At 39.3% G+C, this 21,258-nt stretch overlaps 2 protein-coding genes across 7 annotated transcripts in view; one reads left to right on the top strand and one right to left on the bottom strand.

Annotated features, from left to right (window-relative positions):
* Nucleotides 1-5,269, top strand: part of SLC30A6 (solute carrier family 30 member 6) — a 45,612-nt gene extending 40,343 nt beyond the window's left edge. For all 5 annotated transcript variants that reach the window (XM_004006039.5, XM_060412320.1, XM_060412321.1 and 2 more), the window contains one exon: nucleotides 1,778-5,269. In XM_004006039.5, the coding sequence (XP_004006088.1) occupies nucleotides 1,778-2,278 (501 nt within the window). In that variant the 3' untranslated portion in view covers nucleotides 2,279-5,269. The remainder of the gene's footprint in view (nucleotides 1-1,777) is intronic.
* Nucleotides 5,270-8,513: 3,244 nt separating this feature from the next.
* The window catches only part of NLRC4 (NLR family CARD domain containing 4), a 48,596-nt gene continuing 35,851 nt past the window's right edge, over nucleotides 8,514-21,258 (bottom strand). Inside the window, exon 9 of one of the 2 annotated variants that reach the window (XM_042246306.2) lies at nucleotides 8,514-9,006. In XM_042246306.2, the coding sequence (XP_042102240.1) occupies nucleotides 8,714-9,006 (293 nt within the window). In that variant the 3' untranslated portion in view covers nucleotides 8,514-8,713. Of the gene's footprint in view, nucleotides 9,007-17,390; nucleotides 18,026-21,258 lie in introns of those variants that run through there. The other variant, XR_009599862.1, reaches the window with a different exon arrangement.

Below are 21,258 nucleotides of genomic sequence, written 5' to 3'. Positions count from 1 at the left end.
ACTCTTTTTGATTCAATTCTAAATATGATTTTCTTGATTTTTCTTTTTGATGGTTCATTTTAGTATATAGAAATGCAACAGATTTCTCTGTACTTCATATCATGAAACTTTGAATTCATTTATTAGTTCTAATAGTTTTTTGTGTACTCTTTCGGATTTTATATATATATATATATTATATATATTATATATATGTCTTCTGCAAACAGTAATGATTTTACTTCTTCTCTTCCATTTTGGATGCCTCTTATTCTTATTCTCCTCTGATTGCTGTGGCTAGAACTTACAGTACTATGTTAAATACAAGTGGCAAGAGTGGACATCCTCGTCTTGTTCCTGATCCTAAAGGAAAAGCTTTTAGCTTTTCATCATTGAGTATGATGTTAGTTGTGTGTTTGTCATGCATGTGTGCATACTCAGTCACTCAGTCATGTCAGACTCTTTACAGCCCTGAGAACTATAGCTCACCAGGCTCCCCTGTTCATGGAATTTCCCAGGCAAAAATATTGGAGTGAGTGGCTGTTTCCTTCTACAGGGGATCTTGTGGACCATATCTCCTGTGTCTCCTGCAGTGGCAGGTGGATTCTTTACCGTTGAACCACCTGGGAAGCCCTCATGTTTGTCATAAATGGCCTTTATTGTGTTGGTGTATGTTCCCTCTGTACCAACTCTGTCAAGAGTTTTTATCATGAATGGATGTTTAATTTTGTCAAGTGCTTTTTCTGCATCTATTGAGATGATCATATGATACCATTCTTGATATTTTTGTTTGTTTTAATCAAAATATCATTATTGTATCTACTATTTTATTATCTTTTGAAAACAAGATGTATAATGACCATTTTATCAAGTTAGTATACATACTTCTGACCATCATTCTAATGCCTGGGCTCTCTATCCTCCTGGTAACCTAGGCTAGAAACCCGGAGATTGTGTTTTGAAAAGTTCATCTCCCTCATTCATTATTATATCCAGTTGAAAATCGAAGTCTCCCACTTCTAACCCCTGGAATATCATGAAATCTGTAGTCCCACTATATCTGTCCTATCTTGGCCTCTCCATTCCTAACCTAGTCAGTTCCTAAATAATTAGCAGTTATCCATAACTGTAATTTTTCTGAACTCTGATTATCTTACTTCTGTTGGATTGCTGCAACTAAAACTCCTTATTCATGATTTTTAGAACCCCACAGCTAGCCTTTCTGTTTAACTTTATTACCTAAACTTACTTTCTTCTTTACATTCTTCCTTTACTGATTTGCTTCCTCTTTTCCTCCTCCTTTTCTTCCTGTCTTTTCTGTTTCATTCTTTTTCTGCCTCCTGAAATACTGTGCTTCTTTTATATAGTAATGTTGCTTATTCTTGCCCAAACATGCCATGTTTTCACATACTATTGCCCCAGCTTAGAATGCCTGTCTTTGCCTTTTGAGATTTAATTTAATCCCCAGCCCTAGATCAGATGCCATCTTCTTTTAACGTCTTCCTCAACTGGAATTAATAGCTACCTTCTCTGCCTTTTCAGTGCATTTTTCCATATACTTCATTTGTGTTCTGCCTTCTGTTGCTGTATACCTGCCATCCTTCTACATGGATTTCTTTCTTTTTTTAATATTTTAATGTTATTTTATTTAGAGTCATTAATCATTTTATTAACTCTTTACATCAACAATTACTACTAAGGTAGTTTTTAAGGAATATCAATAAAATGTTTCTTTCTAATGGAATTTTCAGTAGTATAATTGTAAGCAGTCTTTTTCTTATGATTTTGTCCCTTTTAGGCTGGATCAGTTCACGTGAGAATTCGACGAGATGCCAATGAACAAATGGTTCTTGCTCATGTGACCAACAGGCTGTACACACTTGTATCTACTCTGACTGTTCAGATTTTCAAGGATGATTGGATCAGGCCTGCCTTACTCTCTGGGCCTGTTGCAGCCAATGTCCTAAACTTTACAGATCATCACGTAATCCCAATGCCTCCTCTGAAGGGTACTGATGATTCAAACCCTGTCACATCAACTCCAACTAAACCTAGTAGTCCACCTCCAGAATTTTCATTTAACACCCCTGGAAAAAATGTGAGCCCAGTTATTCTTCTAAATACGCAAACAAGACCTTATGGTTTGGGTCTTAATCATGGACACGCACCTTATAGCAGCGTGCTTAATCAAGGACTTGGAGTTCCAGGCATTGGAGCAACCCAAGGATTCAGGACTGGTTTTACAAATATCCCAAGTAGATATGGAACTAACAGTAGAATTGGACAACCAAGACCATGATGTACTATAATTTAATTTATTTTTATGAGGAATATTGACTCCTTGAGTTTCAGTTGATTTAGTAATCCACTTTGCATTGACTGTTCAATCATTTACTCTAAATGTTAGAGAGTAGTAGGCTTGTTCACATTTCATGAAACCAATGAAACTATATTTTTGTAAAACATATTTGGGGCAGTGAGAACCTTTTAAATGTTATAGACTTTAAATAGGCTTCCTTTAGAAAGCGTGTTCTCTAAATTTGAATTTTGCCATCTTTGGTTTTGTAGTTGATTGCAGTGTGATATAGCATTACCTTTATAAGAGAACCACTTGATGGAGTAGATTTGTCACATTATTAAAAATATAATGCTTTCTGCAGTGAAATTTATAAACATGCTTCTTGAGTACACATTTTAGGAAAGGGGAAAAACGTCTATTCTAAAAGTAAAAGTCTCTTTTATAGATTTTCCAAACTTAATTGCTACATTTTTCTTTGAGGTCCTCCTGTGGTATGCAAAGTAAAGGCAAACATTTTTATCAGAAATTTTGAAACATATTTTACTATCTGGCACAGTTAAAAATTTTTAATTATCAGTTTTTTAATAGTTTTTCTCATTAAAAAACTTCAATACATTTGTAAGTGACCCATCAATCTCACAATGTCTTATTTTGGTTAAATAAACATCCTATCCTTAAGTGATATGCAGTGAAGGAATTCCAGTTTTCAGTCTTACATTTAATTAAATACTGACATAATGATAGATTTTTATCCTTTTTGTAACCTTTTTATTGGTTGACTTTAATTTTTCATTTTATTAACAAAATATAACATATATTACCAAAATATGTGGAATTCCATACAATGTAGTACTTTTTTATCCTTTTTTCAAAGTTGCATGAACAATTTGAATTTAAATTATATAATTTTGCCAAAACCTAGTGCACCTTAGGTTTATAGAATGTAGTGTTGGTTAGATCTGCAGTAGTAGGCAGTTTCTAACTTATTTTGTTCTGCTTTATTGAAAATAGTGAATTGTTAACATTTATAAGTATGAGAATCATGTAGATTATTTTATTTTTAAATTATTTTCCAAAATACAAATGTTAAGGACTTCCCAACATGGCCAGTATTACTTATAAAAAGTATAACAAGCAACAGTCACAAATTACCTATGACTTTTTTTTTCTTGTTTTATCATGCATTTTATACTTAGGTTTTAAAAATGGGTTTTGAGAATGGATTCAGCTTTTCTAGAATCCAGTACTCCTGGAGATTTGTGACATTTCCAGCCATCAGCAACTATCTAGAGAAGTGTTTGTTTTTGTTTTTTAAATTTGCAGCTTTCTTCAGTCAACTCATCCTCTTTTAAATATAAGCAACCCTCCCAAATTCCTGTTTCTTTACAGTGGAGTAATAAACATCTAAGAAGCCATCTCTGTCAAGTAGAATTGTAGTTACACTGTGAGAATAAGTGACCATGTCCCAAGTAACTTTTGCTTGATGAGGAGTTGATCATTGTCTTTGACATTTGCAGCCCTGTTCAGCCATTTGACCTGCTGAAGAAATAGAGACCAAGCCACCTTGACTGCTGGGGAAAATGAAACGTAAATGTGATAAGGCAACCTGTTCCTTGACATTTGTCTTTCGTCCTCCAACTATTTCTATACCTATTATTGGTCTACTATTACAGGGTGATTTTTCCTCCATTGATCTCATCTAAATGTGAATTTGGGTCATGTGTGAAATCTGAAGAACTGCCTTGTACTGAATGATGATTAAGAGGTATGTGCTGCCACGCTATGCATGTCTTCTCCGTCTCCAGGGGATTTTTAAAGTGCCCGGGTACTAAACACAGTTCTGTGCAAGGTTAAATGCCTGTTTCCTCAACACTCATTCAGAGTTACATCTGTTCTGTTGTCCTTCCAAAGGTGCTTTGATACCCGACTACACTACTTGAGAAGTTGCATATGGGTTCTTGAAGGGTTGGCTCTACTTGCCGAAATTTGATAATGCCAACTGCTGCAGGTGGCATTGCTCCAGACATTATTATATAAAGAAGTCTTATTTGCCAACCTTCGAATAGGTTCTGGATATGAAAATAAGAAACTTGGCCAACATAAGCCTAGATTTAGTAGCCTAACTGGTAAATCTTGCCACGGAGTTACATGAAGCTAGACCAAGAAGCAAGTTTGAGTTAAAAGCTTGACCCATGGTTTGTGATTAAGAGCAAGTTCCACAGAGTGTGATTAATCTTGTTTGAGAAATTACTGTTTTATAATGGAGGAAAACACTGGGCTGTAAGACAAGAGATTTGGATTCCAGTCCTGATACTGCCACTGTTTGAGTAGTTTTATAACCATGGGTAAGTCATTTAACTCCTCTGAGATTTCTCATCTGTAAAGTTAGGGTGGGAAATGAAGTAGTTGATCTGTAAACTGTCCCCTCTAAAACTGTATTACTAAATCTGCAGAAAATATATCCACTTGTGAAGTAGAATATTGTACCCAGAATTTCTTTTTAGTGACTACCTCAACATACAGGCCAAATGTTACCTACGCCAACACCCAAGCCATTAATTTGAGGTGCCATGAGAACAGAGAGTAAACTACAGGCTGACATTTGGTTTTTGTGTATTTCAGAGTTGCCTTGACTTAAATCTGTTTAGCTTAAACAGATTTTTCTTAGACTTCTTTCTTTGTGAGGAAGGATTATTTTGGGAGCTGTTGGGGAAAAGATTAGGACAGGGTACTCTTACCTTTCACAGGGTACTAAAGAATGGGATCCATTTTTTCTTCTTTAATCTCTGAAGTCACAGATGGAATAGCATACATGTATCAGCAACTGGTTTAGCTACTCATTCAAGCATCTGATTGAGCTACTCATAAACTGCCAATTTTTTGCTTAACTAAAGATGGCTGATTATGGGGCAGGGGAGCCTGATCTGCTTTTTATACAAGAAAATACTTTTACATTCCAAATTGTTTGAATTAAACTATTTGAATAAAGAACATACGTGGACTTTTCTTTCTGCTTTTAAATAATTATGGCCTGTTTGTTTCAATAGCTATTTATTGGTAACTTTATCTCATATTCAGCAAATGCTTGTCAGGAGTTTAGTATATGCCATGCACTGTACTAACTAAATGTGCATATAGTATATAAATTTTGGTGACCTGCTATTCTTGAGACTGAAGAGAATACAAGGATAAACAGGAATCCCCTTCAAGTAGCTGGTAGAAGTGACCAGACACCAGACCTATTTATCAGTTCAGTTCAGTCGCTCAGTCAAGTCCGACTCTTTGTGACCCCATGGACTGCAGCACGCCATGTCTCCCTGTCCATCACCAACTCCCAGAGTTTACTCAGACTCGTGTCCATTGAGTCAGTGATGCCATCCACCCATCTTATCCTCTGTCTTCTCCCGCCTTCAATCTTTTCCAGCATCAGGGTCTTTTCCAATGAGTCAGCTCTTCACATCAGGTGGCCAAAATATTGGAGTTTCAGCTTCAGCATCAGTCCTTCCAATGAATATTCAGGACTGATTTCCTTTAGGATGGACTGGTTGGATCTCCTTGCATCCAAGGGACTCTCAAGACTCTTCTCCAACACCACAGTTCAAAGGCATCAATTCTTCAGCGCTCAGCTTTCTTTATAGTCCAACTCTCACATCCGTACATGACCACTGGAAAAACCATGGCTTTGACTAGACGGACCTTTGTTGGCAAAATAGTATCTCTGCTTTTTACTATGCTGTCTAGGTTTGTCATAACTTTGCAAGGAGCAAGTGTCTTTTAATTTCATGGCTGCAGTCACCATCTGTACTGATTTTGGACCCCCCAAAATAGTCTCTCACTGTTTCCATTGTTACCCCATCTATTTGCCGTGAAATGATGGGACCTGATGCCATGGTCTCAATTTTCTGAATGTTGAGTTTTCAGCCAACTTTTTCACTCTCCTCTTTCACTTTCATCAAGAGGCTCTTTAGTTCTTCTTTGCTTTCTGCCATAAGTGTGGTGTCATCTGCGTATCTGAGGTTATTGATATTTCTCCTGGCAATCTTGCTTCCAGCTTGTGCTTCATCCAGTCCAACATTTCTCATGATGTCCTCTTACTCTGCATATAAGTTAAATAAGCAGGGTGACAAAATACAGCCTTGACGTACTGGAAGCAGTACGTTTCCTGATTTAGAACCAGTCTGTTGTTCCATGTCCAGTTGTTCTAACTGTTGCTTCTTGACCTGCATACAGATTTCTCAGGAAGCAGGTAAGGTGGTCTGGTATTCCCATCTCTTTAAGAATTTTCCACGGTTGTGAGCCACATAATCAAAAGCTTTGGCATAGTATGCAGAAATAGATGTTTTTCTGGACCTCTCTTACTTTTTTTATGATCCAATGGATGTTGGCAATTTGATCTCTGGTTCCTCTGCCTTTTCTAAATACAGCTTGAACATCTGGAAGTTCATGGTTCACATACTGTTGAAGCCTGGCTTTGAGAAATTTGAGCATTACTTTGCTAGTGTGTGAAATGAGTGCAGTTGTGCTGTAGTTTGAGCATTCTTTGGCATTGCCTTTCTTTGGGATTGGAATGAAAACTGACCTTTTCCAGTCCTGTGGCCACTGCTGAGATTTCCAAATTTGCTGGCATATTGAGTGCAGCACTTTCATAGCATCATCTTTTAGGAGTTGAAATATCTCAACTGGAATTCCATTACCTCCTCTAGCTTTGTTCATTGTGATGTTTCCTAAGACCCACTTGACTTTGTGTTCCAGGATGTCTGGCTCTAGGTGATCACCCCATCATGATTATCTGGGTTGTGAAGATCTTTTTGTACAGTTCTGTGTATTTTTGCCACGGCTTCTTAATATCTTCTGCTTCTATTAGGTCCATACCATTTCTGTCCTTTATTGTGCCCATCTTTGCATGAAGTGTTCCCTTGGTATCTCTAGTTTTCTTGAAGAGTTATCTAGTCTTTCCCATTCTGTTGTTTTCCTCTGTTTCTTTGCATTGATCACTGAGGAAGGTTTTCTTATCTCTCCTTGCTATTATTCTTTGGGACTCTCCATTCAAATAGGTATATCTTTCCTTTTCTCCTTTGCCTTTAGCTTCTCTTCTTTTCTCAGCTATTTTTAAGACCTCCTCAGATAAGCATTTTGCCTTTTTGCATTTCTTTTTCTTGGTCTTAATCACTGTCTCCTGTACCGTGTCACCAACCTCCATCCATAGTTTTTCAGGCACTCAGTCTATCAGATATAATCCCTTGAATCTAGTTGTCACTCCTACTGTATAATCGTAAGGAATTTGATTTAGGTCATACCTGAATGGTCTAGTGGTTTTCCCTACTTTCTTCAATATAAGTCTGAACTTGACAGTAAGGAGTTCATGAATTGAGCCGCGGTCAGCTCCCGGTCTTGTTTTTGCTGATTGTATAGAGCTTCTCCATCTTTGGCTGCAAAGAATATAATCAGTCTGATTTCTGTGTTGACCATCTGGTGATGTCCATGTGTAGAGTCTTCTCTTGTGTTGTTGGAAGAGGGTGTTTGCTATGAGCAGTGCGTTCTCTTCACAAAACTCTATTAGCCTTTCCCCTGCTTCATTCCGTACTCCAAGGCCAAATTTGCCTGTTACTCTAGGCGTTTTTTGACTTCCTACTGTTGCATTCCAGTCCCCTATAATGGAACGGACATCTTTTGGGGTGTTAGTTCTAGAATGTCTTGTAGGTCTCCATAGAACCGTTCAGCTTCAGCTTCTTCAGCATTACTGGTCGGAGCATAGACTTGCATTACTGTGATATGGAATGGTTTGCCTTGGGAATGAACAGAGATCATTCTGTCATTTTTGAGATGCATCCAAGTACTACATTTCAGACTCTTGACTGTGATGGCTACTCCATTTCTTCTAAGGGATTCTTGCCCACAGTAGTAGATAAAATGGTCATCTGTGTTAAATTCACCTGTTTATACATGTCATCAAGTTAAACTCCCTCCCACTTCCTCCTCTTTGGCCTCATTTTCCTAGCGTCCTCCTCTTTTCTGTCTCCATTTTATTTGAGTGATGAAATTAAGAAAGTTGATTTCCATGGAAGAGGCCAGCTAAGAAGGTGATGATGCCCCACATCATCCTTATATCCGTAAAAGAAGAAAACGTTTAGAAAGGGTGCGTTAGGCAGACGCTGTTGAGAAGGATAATTTTTAGATATATAGTGGATTGCTGTTTACTTTCAGACTCTTGAAGTATATGAGCAAAGTTAGCATATTTTTATTAGCCAGGCCTTTATTGCAATCATGCAATTTAAAGAAACAATCCAAACATCTCAGTAACTTACAACGGTAAGCATACATTTCTTATAAGTATGCAGGGCACCTGGGGCAGTTTTTTTGAGCAGAGATTTTTAAATCACCAGGCTGAAAGTAATGGAGTCCCCAGAGCATTCAGAGGCTTAGGGTACCCTTTATTTAAGCAATTACTAGTTGAAAAGCACCTTTAAGAACACTGACGTCATCATCATCAAGTTGCCACCCAACAAGCTGAACCTCTTGCAGAAAAGTTAGTTTGGATAACACATGGCTAAGTTTCCTGACTAATGATGCATCAGGTAAGAGTGCTTTCGTACTGAAGTCAAAAAACACCAGTTGCTTAAGATTCTCAAATCCGCTCATGAAGGCAAGCCATCCATCACTGCTTACACAATTTCCCGCCAAATCCAACTGCTGGAAGTTTTCCAGAGGATTCTCTTCAAAAAATACACCTGAATAAAAACAAATCTATTAACTGGAAAAATGGTTTTGTTTTGTTTTAAGAGAAATGGCTATATTTGGACCAGTGCTTCGCTTAAGAAAGAAATTCTCCGTGTAGTTAGAAAAGTGATTATAAACCTGGTTCATTATATTTACAAATTATATTTTTCCTAAAGTGTAAGGGAATCTGATAAATAGGAATTATAACAAATCAAGATAAATGACTTACATACTTTTTCTCTTTTCCTGACTTTTCCAAGTAATGGAAGATTGTGTAAAAATTGAGATGTGGGAGATACAATTGAAATATTCAGTACCTGTTTTGAAAACTGGAGTCAGACTTTGGCAACATTAGGTCATTTCCTCTTCTGGAGAAGCATACACTACCTAACGATTGTTTCTTTGGGTGTGAAATGTTCCAAACTAAACGTGAGTAAGTAAACTCCTTCAGTATCTCAAGATAAAGAGTTTTGGGGTTGTTATTTTTAACCCTCTTTAAACTCTTCAGGAATTTCCTTATAGAATGGGGTACTCTAAAGTACCTCCTCCAGGGACTGCCCTTACAGCACCATCCTTATGGCAGAAAGCAAAGAAGAACTAAAGAGCCTCTTGATGAAAGTGAAAGAGGAGAGTGAAAAAGTTGGCTGAAAACTCAATATTCAGAAAATTGAGACCATGGCATCAGGTCCCATCATTTCACGGCAAATAGATGGGGAAACAATGGAAACAGTGAGAGACTATTTTGGGGGGCCCAAAATCAGTACAGATGGTGACTGCAGCCATGAAATTAAAAGACGCTTGCTCCTTGCAAAGTTATGACAAACCTAGACAGCATATTAAAAAGCAGAGATACTATTTTGCCAACAAAGGTCCGTCTAGTCAAAGCCATGGTTTTTCAGTAGTCATGCATGGATGTGAGAGTTAGGACTATAAAGAAAGCTGAGTGCTAAAGAATTGATGCTTTTGAACTGTGGTGTTGGAGAAGAGTCTTGAGAGTCCCTTGGACTGCAAGGAGATCCAACCAGTCTATCTTAAAGGAAATCAGTCCTGAATATTCATTGGAAGGACTGATGCTGAAGCTGAAACTCCAATACTTTGGCCACCTGATGTGAAGAACTGACTCATTTGATAAGAACCTGGTGCTGGGAAAGATGGAAGGTGGGAGGAGAAGATGACAGGATGAGATGGTTGGATGGCATCACTGACTCAATGGACATGAGTAAATTCCAGGAGTTGGTAATGGAGAGGCAGACCTGGCATGCTGCATTCCATGGGGTTGCAAAGAGTCGGACAGAACTGAGTGACTGAACTGAACAGGGCTGCCCTGGTGGCTCAGTGGATCAGAATCCACCTGCCAGTGCAGGAGACAGGGTTTCAATCCCTGGTCCAGGCAGATCCCACGTGCCTCGCAGCAGCTAAGCCCTTACGCCACCATTGTTAAGCCTGTGTTCAAGAGCCTGCCAGCTACAAATACTGAGTCCATGCACCCTATAGTCTGCTCTGCAACAAGAGAAGCCACTGCAAGAAGAAGCATGCTTACTGCAACTAGAGAATAGACCCTGCTCTTCACAATTGGAGAAAAGCCTGTGTAGCAACAAAGACCTAGCACAACCATAAATAAATACATGTTTAAAAAATTTTTTAAAAAGTATTCCTACAATGGAAAGGTAAATATCCTAGCCATTACCATGAAGTCAAAGGTAACACCCTAAGAAACAGAGGAGTAAAGAACATGTAGGTTTCTGTCTGAAAGACTACACAGAGCAAAGCCACTCCACCTGCCTGGACTGCACAGTCCTGAGTGTTATAGGAGAGGGGAATATAGCTCTGCTCTGTAAGCCAAGGTGTGGCTGGGTCTCCTTAGACCAGCTTAGCCTGTGCCCAGCCTCAATCATACATAGGGCCGCATTCCTCCTTTTTCCTCCTTCCCATAATGAGCCCTTCTTTCTTCCTCATAGGTTTCTCCCTTCTCTTCTTAAACCTCTTTCTCAAGTCCTTTCTGTTTCTGCCTCATTCCCAGGTTCTTCCCAGCAAAGTATGTGTTCAGTCAAAATACTGGTTGCCATGTCTGCATATAAAGCTCCTTCCCCCACAAAAAAGCAACTTCATTTCTCCTCAATTACCAGAACAGATTGCAGCACCTGAAAGGAACTTTAAGGAAGAAGAATTTCAAGCCCATCCCACCCTCAAAGGGTAAGCTATTTATACAGGCTACTTGCCAGGCTTAAAGAATGGTATCAATTAGAGAGATTTGGGGATAATTACCAGAATGTGCACAAGCACACGCACCAAGAACAAGCAGTGTAATCCACAAGGGTACACATTTTGTTCATTCGATCTGGTGTTTTTGTCATCACGAGGAGCAGACTACTGAGAGAAGAGGAATCAGTGACATTTAGCTCTGTAGGCTGTATGTGGCTTGTGGAGAATGCAAGTGGCTTGATCCTAATTCCAGGCAGAATCTCAGATTCTCTGGATAGGATTCTGATCCTTGAAGGGTTCCTACAACTTAAACAAAGCTCTAGTGTGGCAGAGACCACCCTGTAGTCCCCCTGAGCCAGAGCTCTTCCCACTTACTCATTCAACAAAAAGTTTTGAGTGCCTACCGTGTACCCTGGATAGTGCTGGGTGCTGCTGCTGCTAAGTCACATCAGTCATGTCTGACTCTGCTACCCCATAGAAGGCAGCCCACCAGGCTCCCTCTGTCCCTGGGATTCTCCAGGCAGGAACACCGGGGTGGGTTGCCATTTCCTTCTCCAATGCGTGAAAGTGAAGTTGCTCAGTGCTGGGGATAACATGAAAGGACATATGGGCTCTGTCTCCTTGGGCTTACATGTAGTGTGAAAACATACATAACGAGGTAACTAGATGGAAGATAGGTGCTGTGGTGGGTCCAGGTGCCTTGGGAACACACAAAGGCAATAGATCTTCTAGCCCCACTTCATTTGCAGAAGAGTGGCAACTGGGCTTATATACTCCAGGAGAAAGAAGGATCCTTCTCAGGGAAAATTGAATTACCTCCAAGGAAAGGCCCTACACAGGAAAAGCTATTTTTCTTTCCTGACCACCCAGGGTGAACCTAAGCTCCTCCCTCAGGTGCAGGGAGCTTCCTACCAACTTGTGCCTCACTCTAAAATGTGAAGAGTTCAGGAATACCAGACAGTTGAGAACAGCCTCCAACAAGGAACTAAAGACAGACAAAAAGTCGAACAAAAAGCTCCCAAGAAATGAGGCAACATAGGGAACAGGAAAAACAGACTTCATAAATTTAGTTGTTTTCAGAGACCCCCCAAAGCTACTGTGTCTAACAATAAAGATAAGATGCTATTTAAAAAAAATTACAAGTAGAAAGCAAAACAGAGCACTTGGAAAATTCTGAGGATCCATGTGGCAGAATGATTTGGCCCAGAACTTACCACTGAGCTAGAACATAAGTATAGTCAGTGGTGGTGGGTTTTTTTTTTTTGAGGAAAACAATTGGATAATGGAGTTCAGATGTGATGCCTGTCTTTTTGAGAACATGGTAGATTGTGAGTTTAGCCTCAAACATAGAAATCAAACTATGTCATCTAAAAAAGTAAGTGAGAACAGGTGCAGTAGATCCCTGAGCTCACAATGATTCCTATTCAATAGTCCCAGACTGCTGATCAGCGAGAAACAAAATCTCGGAGGTCAAAATTTAAACATGACAATTAAAGCTTTAAGATGAAGTGTACTCTCTAAGGAAGAAGAGCGGAGAACCTAGGACCAGGTTCTAAGGAAGATTGGGAGCATTTAACATCTGTATGGAGGAACTGCCATGGAAAAGGAGACTGAGAAGTAACCGAGGCAGCATGGAAGTCAAGAGAACACTTTGAAAAGGAGAGAGTCCTCAGTGTCAGCTCTAACATAGGCAAGTCAAACACTCTGGGGAAATATCCACTGAGTCATATGCAAGTGTGTAGCGTCAGCTGGAATAAGAAGGAAGCAGAGGATGGTCAGATAGTGGAGAGGTGTTGAGGGTACATAAATTTTTGCCTTGAAGGGAAGGAGGGAGAGGATGATAGTCGTAGGGGGAAGATAGGAGTCAGGAAGAGTTCTATATAAAATGAGAGAGATTTGAGTACCTTTAAGAACTGACAGGAAAGAGTAAAGTGAAAGTGAAGTTGCTCAGTCGTGTCCAACTCTTTGCAACCCCATGGACTGTAGCCCACCAGGCTCCTCCATCCATGGTATTCTCCAGGCAAGAATACTGGAATGGGTTGCCATTTCCTTCTCCAGGGAATCTTCCTGACCCAGGGATCGAACCCAGGTCTCCTGCACTGCAGGCAGACGCTTTAAACTCTGAGCCACCAGGAAAGAGTAAAGAAGGGTATAATTGGTGAAATGATCTTGAACAGGGATGAGGGCAGGGATGGGATCTCAATCAAGGCTAGAGCAAAGAGACTGCCCTTAAAAGGGGATAGACCCACTATAATGTAATAAGAAAAGGAGGGGGCGGGGGATGAAAGCACATTCATTGTGAAATAGAGAAAGACATGGATTACGGAGAATAAAGTTTACATTTGTTTATATAGAGAAAGCTGCATACAGAGGCACAGCAAGATTGTCAGGAAATGTTGACAGGTTGTGTTTATTGTTTATTCAGAATTGGATAGATCACTAATTTCACCTACTCACTCATGAATCTATCACTTATTCTGAGAATAGAACATGGATAAAAACTTGGATCTATTATGTGGTATCCTCCTGTTGTACACATCTGTCCCCGCTAACCCACGGAAACTACTCTTCTGATTTAGAGTTTGTCATTCTTTTGTATTTTTTAAAATACAGTTTTGACAAGTACTGTGTAAATACAGTTGCTTAGGATATACCTTTAGGGTCTTCTATATATATAATATACATACCATAAAATTCAACCTTTTAAAGTATAACTATAATGGGTTTTGGGCTTCCCCACGGGCTCAGCAGTAAAGAATCCACCTGCAACGCAGGAGATGCAGGCAGGAGACTCAGGTTCAGTTCCTGGGTTGTGACGATCCCCTGGAAAAAGGAAATGGCAAGCCATTCCAGTCTTATTGCTTGAAAAATCCCAATCTATGGGATTGGGGTCTCAAAAGAGACATGACTGGGCAACTAAACAGCAACAACATAGTGGGTTTTAGTATATCCACAAAGTGGTACCATTATCTAATTCCAGGACATCTTCATCACCCCCAAAACTGAACTCCACAGCATTAGCAGTCATTCTCACCCCACCCCCCAACACTGGCAACCATTAATCCACTTTTCGTCACTATGGATTTGCCCATTTTGGACATTTCATATAAATGTAATCATACTATATATGGTCTTCTGTGACTGGCTTCTTTCACTTAGTGTGGTATTTTCAAGGTTCATCCATGTTACAGTGTTCTAACACTTCATTCCTTTTAACAGCTGAATAACACTCTATTTTGTAGGTACATCACATTGTGTGTATACATTTAGCAGTGATGGACACTTGGGTTGTTTCCACTTTGGGATTATAAAATACGCGATGAACATTGTTATGCATGCTTTCGTATGGACACATATTTTCATTTCTCTTGGATTCCTCAGGGTGGAATTGGTAACTCTATGTTTAACCTTTTGAAGAGGTGCCAGAATGTTTTCCTAAGTAAGAAACAGTCCAACCACCAGCATAGGAGGGCTCCACTTTTTCTGTGTCCTTGTCAACACTTTTTATTACCTGTCCGTTTTTTATTTAACCATCCTAGTGGATGGTAAGAGGCATTTCACTGTGGCTTTGGTTTTCATGTCCCTGATGGCTAATGATACTGAGCATTTTTTCTGATGTTTATTAGCCATTTATATATCTTCTTTGGAGAAATGCCTATTTAGATTCTTTGTCTTCTCTAAACTCTATCAAGTTGTCTTTTGATCAATGAGTTGTAGGAGTTCTTTATGTATTCTAGATAGTAGTCCTTTATCAGATATGTGATATGAATAAAGCCGCTACAAACATTCATGTGCCTAGGTCTCCACTTTGGTTAATGAAATTATTTATGTTGCTCTGCTTTTTCTTGATCAATTTTGCTTAATTTTTAATCTCTATTCATTTGTTACTCTTTAAAAAACTGTTTTAAGCTTTACCAATCTTTCTTTAAACTTATTTTTGTCTTCTATTTCATTGATTTATATTCTTATGTTTATTATCTTGAGTTTACTCTTTTCTGGCTTCTTAAATTAGAAACAATAATTTTCAGCCTTTCTTCTCTTCTAATATAAGTATTTAAGACTACAAGCATTTTATCAAGCCCTGCTCTTGCTGCATGCTATATTTCTAAATATAATGCTTTCTTACCATTTTCTCTAAGTATTTTCATTGAAATTTGTCACTATAAACCTGAAGTGTACCTATCTGCCAAATTGTGTGATTTTTCCCAGTGGTCTGAGTGTAGGTACAGAACAAGTGGAAATTGAGGACAATCCAGGCTTTCAGTTTTGCCAGGAAATACACCCTAACCACTGTATCTAATTTCACACCTCACCTCCACTCTCATTTTCTCCCTGCATCTCATTAAGTAGTCGTTATTTAGAAATTCCATCTCTCATTACACTTTCTTCATTTCACTTTTGCATCTATCATACACACAGGCCATCACTAAATGTCTTTGCCTAAATTGACTTGTCATACTGTGGGCCACAAGGGTTTCAGCTATTTTGACAAGAACGTTTGCAGGATGAAGGATGGAATTTAAACTAGGTGGGAAGAAAAGTCAAAATAAACAGGAGCTATTTATTAGGAAAGTGGTAGTGGGCTCAATGGACTGGATGTCCAAATGAAATGAACTGGTGATGAGTCACTACGTAACTAAGATGGAAACTTAGAAGGCTGTTTGAGAATGAATCGTCTAAATTTAATATCTTGTAGAACAGTTTTAGGTGGAGTTATCATAATCTGATAATTCCATCCTCACAGATGAGTGAAGGATAATAGAAGGGAAGGACCAAAGAGGAGGTTCCTGAGTGTTGCCTGAGTAGTTTCACATAAGAAGTAAAGTCTTCTCAGTTGATGACCAAAATTAGAGGGTGAGGAATTCTGTAAGACAGTTGTCAAAGGCTTCAGTGCACAAGAAAAGATGGCAGTAAATTCAGAATTCATAGCAATAAGGACAAGCCATAGTTCAGTTAAATGGCCTAAGCCACATGGAAGTAGGGATCCTTCATGAGGTTGGAGGAGTGGACTGGAAGGATAGTGAAAATCAAGGAGAAATTGACCTTGCCTTTTGGACCCTGAGAGGCATACAGATCAAGAGAATAAAAGTGATTGATTAAGAGAGCTGTAGGGGAGAGCCGGGTTTCAGTTAGGACCAGGAGCTATCTAAAACCGCTGGCAAAGAGGCACTTTTCTGAAAATACACCTTATGTCTCCAGCACATCTTATCTACCACCTATTTCACTAAACACTTCCTATGGCATGTTTCCTCCCTGCTTCTTCCTGTGGAGCTGATATTTCATTAGACTCCCCATCTCTTATTACTAGCCTGAATTTTATTATCCCATCTCAAGACATATTGTGTCTCATCCATCACATATACCATCGCTAAATAGGGATGGGAATCCCAAAGCCGGCTCTAAGCCAGGAGAAGTACTATGGACCAGAGTCAAGAAACCTATGCTAGAGGTTTGAAGAACTGGTTGGTTCAGATATCATAAAGAGTTTGTGAAATCATACAAATGTATTTCAGAATTTGGGTATGATTTTATATGTATAAGAAAATAGCATTTACTATAATGAGTTTTCTAAGAACCCAAGCTAGCCTATATCTCATGGCAAATAGTGGAGGTGCTATAAGTTCTTTTGTTCTTTTATACAACATAGTTATTGAGTGTGGGATATACACTCAACACCAAGTCTAATGGCCTGAGCCCTGTTCTCTAAGATCTCACAGTTAAGTGGGGCAGATAGATATATGAATACATTCTCTAAGTTCAAATGGTAAGTGCTCTAACAAAAACAAATGGCTATCTGTGTGTAATAATGAAAACCACAGGTTTTTAAAACCTGAATTGAATATAAGTACATTGGAAGACTGACATGCATATTAAAGCTGAACATATGAAAAGTGAAAGTCAGTTGCATCCAACACTTTGTGACCCCATGAACTGTAGCCCACCAGGTTCCTCTGTCCATGGTACTCTCCAGGCAAGAATACTGGAGTAGGTAGCCATTTTCTTCTCCAGGGGATCTTCCCAACCCAGGGATCAAACCCGGGTCTCCTACGTTGCAAGCAGACTCTACCATTTGAGCCACCAGCAAAGCCCAAAGCTTAACATATGCTTTACCTGTAAACCAAACCCACTCCTATGTAGACACCCAGCAGAAATGTGCCCATATGTTCACCAAAAGATGTACACAAGGATGTTCAGAGCAGCACTATTTATAGTATTCAAAAGATCAAATTACTCAAATATTAACAGTAGAATGGAAAAAAACCAGTTGAAGTATGTTCACACAATAGATTTTACAGCAATGAGGATGAATGAATCTTGCCTACACATAATAATATGGATGAATTTAACACACATGATATTGAACCAAAGAAAACTCAAAAGAATATACAGTGTATGATTCCATTTATGTAAAATTAAAAAGCAGCCAAGACTAATCTATGATGTTAGATAGAAGTCAGGAAGCTGGGAGAAGGGAGCTACAAACTGAGAATCTTTTGTTTCTTTCTTTTTTTTTTAAATCTTCCACATCTTGATCTGGGTACTAGTCACATGGGTATATGAACCTTATGAAAATTCATTGTACTATCTACTTAGGATTTGTACACTTTTCTGTGGGTATGTTACACATCAATTAAAAAACAAAACTAAAATGAACCCTGATTTTGGCTTCTTCTGCCTTTGAACATGATTCATATTATGGAGGAAATAAATCTATTCTTCTCTCTGCTGTTAATCGAACCCAGCAGTGGAGGGGAAGAGGAGAAGCCTGAATGTGAAGCCTATTATTCATAGAGCACATTAGTGTGGCTATGTGAAGGAAGGGCTTCCCTGGTGGCTCAGTGGCAAGGAATCCTCCTGTCAATGCAGGAGACCCGGGTTCAATCCCTGGGTCAGGAAGATTCCCCTGGAGAAGAAACTAGCAACCCTCTCCAGTATTCTTGCCTGGGAAATCCCAGGGACAGAGGAGCCTGGCAGGCTATAGTCCATGGTGTGGTAAAAGACTGGACGCGACTTAGCGACTGAACAATGTGAAGGAAAGTCCTGAACTGAGTTTGGTATTGGGGGCTAGATGTAATTGAGTTACTCTTCATAACAACATAGAAGGATTTTTTTTTTCAGGGATTGTAAGAGATGGTGGTGAAATAGGACAGGGCAGTTGACAGGCAACTGGAGCCTGAATTGGCAGAAATGTTCTTGCATCTATTTGAGAAAGGGGAAGAGCCAATATTAAACTTCAGTGCTATTCAGAGCTATCATGTAAGCCCACATTTACAAATACTTAGAAGCATTCAGTGAATCTGCTACATCTGTAATTATACTGGGACCTTCTTGTAGATGTTAAGGATAAGTGGATTCTCCCCATCTGAGTAACTTGGAGAATAGGGAAAGGGGTAAGTTGACACAGATCCAGAGTCACACAAAGACAGAAATGCAGAGCCAGAAGGGACCACGGGAACAGAAGCCCTGGAACTAGCTTATGGATTAGAGCAGTTTTTTAAATCATTTTTTAAATTGAAGTATAGTTAATTTTTCTCTTGTGTTGTTGGAAGAGGGTGTTTGCTATGACCAGTGCATTTTCTTGGCAAAACTCTATTAGTCTTTGCCCTACTTCATTTATTGACTATGCCAAAGCCTTTGACTGTGTGGATCACAATGAACTGTGGAAAATTCTTCAAGAGATGGGAATACCTGACCTGCCTCTTGAGAAATCTGTATGCAGGTCAGGAAGCAACAGTTAGAACTGGACATGGAACAACAGACTGGTTCCAAATAGGAAAAGGAGTATGTCAAGGCTGTATATTGTCACCCTGCTTATTTAACTTATATGCAGAGTACATCATGAGAAACGCTGGACTGGAAGAAACACAAGCTGGAATCAAGATTGCCAGGAGAAATATCAATCACCTCAGATATGCAGATGACACCACCCTTATGGCAGAAAGTGCAGAGGAACTCAAAAGCCTCTTGATGAAAGTGAAAGTGGAGAGTGAAAAAGTTGGCTTAAAGCTCAACATTCAGAAAACGAAGATCATGGCATACGGTCCCATCACTTCATGGGAAATAGATGGGGAAACAGTGGAAACAGTGTCAGACTTTATTTTTTGGGGCTCCAAAATCACTGCCGATGGTGACTGCAGCCATGAAATTAAAAGATGCTTACTCCTTGGAAGAAAAGTTATGACCAACCTAGATAGCATATTCAAAAGCAGAGACATTACTTTGCCGACTAAGGTCTGTCTAGTCAAGGCTATGGTTTTCCCTGTGGTCATGTATGGATGTGAGAGTTGGACTGTGAAGAAGGCTGAGCACTGAAGAATTGATGCGTTTGAACTGTGGTGTTGGAGAAGACTCTTGAGAGTCCCTTGGGACTGCAAGGAGATCCAACCAGTCCACTCTGAAGGAGATCAGCCCTGGGATTTCTTTGGAAGGAATGATGCTAAAGCTGAAGCTCCAGTACTTTGGCCACCTCATGCGAAGACTTGACTCATTGGAAAAGACTCTGATGCTGGGAGGGATTGGGGGCAGGAGGAGAAGGGGACGACCGAGGATGAGATGGCTGGATGGCATCACGGACTCAAAGGGCGTGAGTCTGGGTGAACTCCAGGTGATGAACAGGGAGGCCTGGCATACTGCAATTCATGGGGTCGCAAAGAGTCGGACACGACTGAGCGACTGAACTGAACTGATCTGATAGTTAATTTATAATATGTTAGTTTCAGGTGTACACCAAAGTGATTTAGTTCTGTATATATATTTTTCCTGTTCAGATTCTTTTCCATTATAGGTTATTGTAAGATATTGAAAGTTCCCTGTGTTGTGCAGTAGGTCCTGTTGCCCCTCTATTTTATATATAGTAGTGTGCATATGTGAATCCAAAACTTCAATTTAATTCTCCACCTGCCCCCAATCCTGCTGTTTTCTTTGGTAATCATAAGATTTTTTTTATGTCCAAGAGTCTGTAAATAAGTATTTGCATCATTTTATAGATTCCACTTATAAGTGATGTCATATAATATTTCCTTGTCTGACTTCCTTCACTTCACATGATCATCTCTAAGTCCATCCCTGTTTCTACAAATGGCATTTCATGCTTTTTTATGGCTAATATTCCATTGCATAGATGTACCACATTTTTTTAGTGATTTTAAGAAGATTTTAAAGTATATGTAAATACTATAAAAATGTATGTGTATGTGTGCATTGGATAACAAGATAAAATATACTTTTAAAATGTGGGTCATAGGCAAAAAAATTTGAAAGACTCTGGACAAGAGGCTTAAAACAACCATCTAGGTTACTTTTAGGGGTGCAGAAGAGAGAGCATAAGGAGACTATTTCACCAAGAGTAGCTAGTGGGAAGCTGCTAGTAGCACAGGAAACTGATCCTAGTGCTCTCTAACAACCTAGACGGGTGAGATGGAGTAGGAAGGAGGCTCAAGAAGGAAGGGACATATGTATACCTATGGCTGATTTATGTTGATATACGGCAGGAACCAACACAACATTATAAGGCAATTATTGTCCAATTAAAAATAAATAATTTTTCTTAAAAAAGGAGACTATTTCACCAAAAAAGAGATACATCAGCTAGGTCTTAAAGGACTGTAGAGGAGGTGAAGGACTTCCTAGATGGAATGCATATACAAAGGCATTTTGGAGGACTAGCAAGAGGTTCATGAGGATGAAGCCTCACATAGGTGGGGAGGCATGCAGAAGATGAAGGTGGAGAGGAATGTGGATTGGGGCTCTATTGTGAAGGATCTTATACATCAAAAGTGAGCAGCCTGAAGAAGTTCTTTTTTGAAGGAAGATGACCCTAGCATCTGGTTCCCCTTGAACCTGACAGAAAATAATGATCACAGTACCATTTATTGAGCATATACAACGGGTCAGTATTGAACTTCTTACTATTCATTAGCTCAATTATGGATTAGTATAATAACCTCTCATATGGTAGGCATTGTAATTATCCCCATTTGACAGATGAGCAAACTGAGGTTCAGCAGCTTGAAGTTGCTGCAGACCATACATCTATCAAGTGGAAGGGATGGGTAGGTCTG

The sequence above is a fragment of the Ovis aries genome, chromosome 3 (assembly GCF_016772045.2).
Source record: "Ovis aries strain OAR_USU_Benz2616 breed Rambouillet chromosome 3, ARS-UI_Ramb_v3.0, whole genome shotgun sequence".
Taxonomy (NCBI): Eukaryota; Metazoa; Chordata; class Mammalia; order Artiodactyla; family Bovidae; genus Ovis; species Ovis aries.
This window is presented reverse-complemented; position numbering and strand designations above follow the sequence as displayed.